This window comes from Lipotes vexillifer, unplaced genomic scaffold (genome assembly GCF_000442215.2).
Source record: "Lipotes vexillifer unplaced genomic scaffold, Lipotes_vexillifer_v1.1 scaffold442, whole genome shotgun sequence".
Classification (NCBI taxonomy): Eukaryota; Metazoa; Chordata; class Mammalia; order Artiodactyla; family Lipotidae; genus Lipotes; species Lipotes vexillifer.
In genome coordinates this window covers 1,631,142-1,635,918 of record NW_006790311.1, presented here as the reverse complement: position 1 = coordinate 1,635,918, position 4,777 = coordinate 1,631,142, and the positions used below count along the sequence as shown (strand labels likewise).

Sequence of the window (4,777 nt, the reverse complement as noted above, 5' to 3'; positions counted from 1 at the left end):
ACCGCTCTTTTGCAGCATGCAACACACTTGCAACTTTGAGTTTATCTGTGATTGCTTCATGCTGTACTATGCCTACCTTCTCCATAGAATCTCCAGTCTAGAACAGTACCTGGCACATCCTAAGTGCTCAAAAAATGTCTTGAATACATGAATCCTTTTGTCTTTCACACCTAACTTACGAATCTCCAAGTCTTCTCTCACTGTCTCCAATTCAAAGTTCAAACTCTTCTCTGCGTTCGAATCCTTCTTTGATCTGGACTTAACCTTACCTGTCCTGAGGACATTTCATACTACTACTCAAACTCTCTATCTGGATGGCCTTTGCTAATTCCTTGCACAAGAACAATACTTTCCTCCTCCTAACCTTTGCTCAGTTCCCCAGAACCTGGAACTCATGCTTTCCTTGAGCCAGTAAACATCATCTTTCAAGGCTGATCTCCGTTCCCACCTGTTCCATGTACTGCTATAATTACACTAGCTACCGGCACTGGTACTGGCAGTGCAGGGTATCCTCCGAGTTGGGTTCTCTCCAGTCTTGAACCGGTGTACTAAAGCCTTCCTCTCCAGCTACACTTCAGGCACCTGCAGGACTATATCGAATCCTCTCTTTCTCTTCTTTCCTTCTTCACGGCCACAACACTAAGCACAGCATCCTGCACGCGAGCAGGACTTCATGCACTTCTGTGCCACCAATGAATCAGCCTGGCTGCTATTCTGGTGGTAAGCTCAGGCACAGAAGGATCTGGGATATGTCACCTGAGAAGGGCAACCCTGGGATCCATACCCCTGTCCAGGCTCTACAAGCTCCGGCAGGCAAGGTTACCTCCTGCTCCCAGCGACCCACTGTCTTCCCAACGCGGACCGGGACCTCGAGTCCTGAAGGTCACATGGCTGGAGACTGGGAACACCCCAGAACCACGATACCCTCCGCTGCTCTCAGCTTTACCCAGAGTAGAGCCTTCTCTGTGTGTGCCTAGCCCCCGGCCCAAGAGGCCCGGGCCCAAGCCGAGCCGCAGCGCCCTCCGAAGCATGGCCCTGCTGCTCTCGGCAGCTAGGAGTGGGGCGCCCCACCCCGGCAAGGTCCCAGCCCGCCGTCACTGCTACGCGTCGCCTGCAGTTCATTCGAGCGCGCCCATTGGCCAGCGGCCCCTCCGGGCCCCACCCCCCCCACCCTATAGGCGGCCGTACTGTCCCTTGACTGCCTGAGAGCCCCGCCCAGGCCCACCCCCACCCGCCATTGGCGTGCCCGGCGTCTACGTCAGACCTACGCGCCCGCTGGCCGAGCTGGGGAGGGACCCAGGCTACTGCGCTGAACGGAAGTGCGGCTGAGCAGGTTTCCGGGGCCGCTGGTGTGACGTGTCCCGCGCTTGGCGTAGCAGGAAGCGGCGGCGATCGCGGCCTGAGTTCCCGGCGCCGGCCCCGGCTCTTTTCCCGCTGCCGCCATGCTCGACTTCTTCACCATTTTCTCCAAAGGCGGGCTAGTGCTCTGGTGCTTCCAGGGCGTGAGCGACTCATGCACCGGGCCAGTTAACGCGTTGATTCGTTCCGTGTTGCTGCAGGTACTGCCCCCGCGGGATCAGAACTCCGGGCTCGTCCCCCTGACCCGGTCCCTAGTCCCCCTCGACTGATCCCGCGCCTCCCTCCCACCCCGTCGGCCCACCTCAAACCGGCCGCTCACTCGTAACTGTGACTCCACTTTTTTCTCCCGCCCCCATCAGACCATCCGGCAACTTTGCGCTGTCCCCTCCCCCTCCTCTTTCTGGGACTCTGGCCGGAATCCGTAGTCTATTGAGACTTAGCGTCGTTCCCTCCATTCGCCCCCAGCAGCTTGGTTTTCTGTTGTTTCGAAGGCCGGGTGAGATAATGGCTGGGAAAACGGCCTTTAAGAACTGTAGGTAGTGTACAGCTGCTAGTAAGTCTGATTGTTTATATGAGATGAGGACTCCTTCCCTTCTGGCTGGCACGTGTCCTCCCCTCCCACCTCTTTGCCCCTTTCCCCCAAGCTCGGTGTCTCCTTTTGTCGCAGGAGGAATGCTGAAGAGCAGCTCCCCTGAATCCTCTTGCCCTGGGGACAGGTTTGAGTTTGGGGGAGTGTCTAGTTCTTCTCCAAAGGCAATCCTGGAGAGGCCCAAGTCTAGGTGTTGGGACAGTCTGAACTCTGAGACATACTCTTTTTCCAGGAAAGGGGAGGTAACAACTCCTTCACCCATGAGGCACTCACGCTCAAGTATAAACTGGACAACCAGTTTGAGCTGGTGTTTGTGGTAAGTGGGGGTATTTTAGAGGGGCAGTGATTATAGTCACCACGGAGTCCTGATTATTGAGAAAACCCTGATTAATTGCACCCAGTGTTTATGATGAAGTAACTGAGAAGACACGGAGGGTGGAGGGGGAAAGGGGAGAAGCTCTCGGGCCCAGTCAGAGGGCTTGGCTGCTCCTAGGTCAGGGAAACCTGCCAGGTGGTTGAGCCGGTCTCTGAAGGCCTAGGCTGAGTTGGCTTCCCTCTGTTCTGGGCTGGCATGTGAGCAGATCTCTTGGCTCTGTTTTTTTCCCTAAACAGGTAGGTTTTCAGAAGATCCTAACACTGACGTACGTAGACAAGTTGATAGACGATGTGCACCGGCTGTTTCGTGACAAGTACCGCACTGAGATCCAACAGCAAAGTGCCTTAAGTCTACTGAATGGCACTTTTGATTTCCAGAATGACTTTCTGCGGCTCCTTCGGTGAGAGGCCTCCCCTCTCCAAAATAGTTTCTGTGACTTGAGCTTCCTTCCTTCCCGAGGGCAGGTGGAGGGCCGTATGTTGTGGATTGAATGGCACTCCTGAGTTTGCTGCTCGGTTCTGGTTGTCTTCTGGGTGTGAGGGCCCTTCTCCTGCATTTGGACTGTTCCCTTTTCTCTTTAGTGAAGCAGAGGAGAGCAGTAAGGTCCGTGCTCCCACAACCATGAAGAAATTTGAAGATTCTGAAAAGGCCAAGAAACCTGTGAGGTCCATGATTGAGACACGGGGTGAAAAGCCTAAGGAAAAAGCCAAGAACAGCAAAAAAAACAAGGGGGCCAAGAAGGAAGGTGAGTTTGACCTTGGACACCTAGGGGCATGAGAAGTCGGTAAGGTGGGCTAGAGTGGTTCCCCGCCCTTCCCTTTGTCATTGTTTGCCTCCCTCGCTCTGGTGCCCACCACCCTCACCATCGTCTCCGGTCCTTGCGGTCCCCCAGGATGTTTGTTCCTAGTTTCGCCTTAATGATTTGGAAGGCTTTTCCCTATTTGTCTATTTTGTTGGAATTTGGTCTTTTTTCCCCCAGTGAGTTTTCTCCTTGACAGGTTCTGATGGCCCTTTGGCTACCAGCAAAGCAGTCCCTGCAGAAAAGTCAGGTCTCCCAGTGGGGCCTGAGAACGGGATAGAACTTTCCAAAGAGGAACTGATCCGCAGGAAGCGAGAAGAGTTCATTCAGAAGCATGGGAGGGGTATGGAGAAGTCCAGGTGAGCCTTCCAGCTTTTGCCATACGTACTGCTATGTAGACACGTTGGGGGCGAGGGAGTCCTTGTCTCTGGGGCGGATGTTTCCTCTCCTGCTTCTTCATCGGAACCCTTTGTGCTGTAACCCTCTGCAGCAAGTCCAGTAAGTCAGATGCTCCCAAGGAGAAGGGCAAAAAAGCGCCCCGGGTGTGGGCACTGGGTGGCTCTGTCAACAAGGAAGTCCTGGACTATAGCGCTCCTACGGCCAATGGGGCCCCCGAGGGCGCCCCGCCCGAGGACATCAACTTGGTAAGAGGCAGCAGGGCCAGAGTGAAGGCCAATGTTAATAAGATATGGGGGAGGAAGGAGAGATGAGGAGGGCAGTACTCTTGACTCCTTGGCGCGAGGCGTGAGTTACATTTGGAGCTTCCTGAATCGAAGAGGTGGAGCAGTGTAGACAGGGTAAATCCAGGTTTTTCCCCCCACAGCCCATCGTGTTCTTGATCCCATCTCCTTCTTTTCCGCATACCCTCCAGATTCGAGGGACTGGGTCTGGGAGGCAGCTTCAGGATCTGGACTGCAGCAGCTCAGATGACGAAGGGGCCGCTCAAAACTCCACCAAACCTAGGTAGGGGATCCGAGGTGGTGGCTGGTGGGTGTGGCTCCAGAACTGAGGAGACTTGACTGCTGCCTGCTGGCCATATGTGCATCTGTAACCTTCTGTGCCCGCAGTGCTACCAAGGGGACTCTGGGTGGCATGTTTGGGATGCTGAAGGGCCTGGTGGGTTCCAAGAGCTTGAGTCGTGAAGACATGGAATCTGTGCTGGACAAGATGCGTGACCATCTCATTGGTGAGTCAGGAACGGGTGGACTCGTGTTTCTGGGGTAGGGACGGTGGGGGGCAGAATGGCTGTACCATAGGGGTTTTCACTGCTGCTGGAGCACTCATACCACGCCTGTCCCCCTCTTCTCAGCTAAGAACGTGGCAGCAGACATTGCGGTCCAACTCTGTGAATCTGTTGCTAACAAGCTGGAAGGGAAGGTGATGGGGACGTTCAGCAGTAAGTATCTCCCTGGACCTGGAAGTGCTTGGGTGGGCATCACGCACCCCAGGAGGCCACCGCGTCCACCTCCGTTCTTACTAGGTGCGTGACTTTTGACAAATCCCGTAACATCTAAATTTCTGTTTTCGTAACTTGGACTTTGGGTGTTGATGACCTCTAAATTAGGAGGATTAAAATGAGCTAATACTTGTAAAGTGCTTAGGATTCCTGGGCAGGCTCCTAGTTCCCTTAGCTCAGAAAGGGGCTGGGCATTCC

At 54.7% G+C, this 4,777-nt stretch overlaps 2 protein-coding genes across 4 annotated transcripts in view; one reads left to right on the top strand and one right to left on the bottom strand.

Moving 5' to 3' along the window:
- FOXRED1 (FAD dependent oxidoreductase domain containing 1) overlaps positions 1–1,134 on the bottom strand; it is a 7,507-nt gene extending 6,373 nt beyond the window's left edge. The window contains exon 1 of one of the 2 annotated variants that reach the window (XM_007463616.1): positions 947–1,134. In XM_007463616.1, coding sequence (XP_007463678.1) covers positions 947–1,031 — 85 coding nt within the window. In that variant the 5' untranslated portion in view covers positions 1,032–1,134. The remainder of the gene's footprint in view (positions 1–946) is intronic. The other variant, XM_007463617.1, reaches the window with a different exon arrangement.
- Positions 1,135–1,260: 126 nt separating this feature from the next.
- SRPRA (SRP receptor subunit alpha) overlaps positions 1,261–4,777 on the top strand; it is a 6,243-nt gene continuing 2,726 nt past the window's right edge. The window contains exons 1-9 of one of the 2 annotated variants that reach the window (XM_007463618.1): positions 1,261–1,559; positions 2,181–2,264; positions 2,561–2,724; positions 2,906–3,069; positions 3,323–3,482; positions 3,614–3,767; positions 3,995–4,086; positions 4,191–4,309; positions 4,433–4,519. In XM_007463618.1, the coding sequence (XP_007463680.1) occupies positions 1,443–1,559; positions 2,181–2,264; positions 2,561–2,724; positions 2,906–3,069; positions 3,323–3,482; positions 3,614–3,767; positions 3,995–4,086; positions 4,191–4,309; positions 4,433–4,519 (1,141 nt within the window). In that variant the 5' untranslated portion in view covers positions 1,261–1,442. The remainder of the gene's footprint in view (positions 1,560–2,180; positions 2,265–2,560; positions 2,725–2,905; positions 3,070–3,322; positions 3,483–3,613; positions 3,768–3,994; positions 4,087–4,190; positions 4,310–4,432; positions 4,520–4,777) is intronic. The other variant, XM_007463619.1, reaches the window with a different exon arrangement.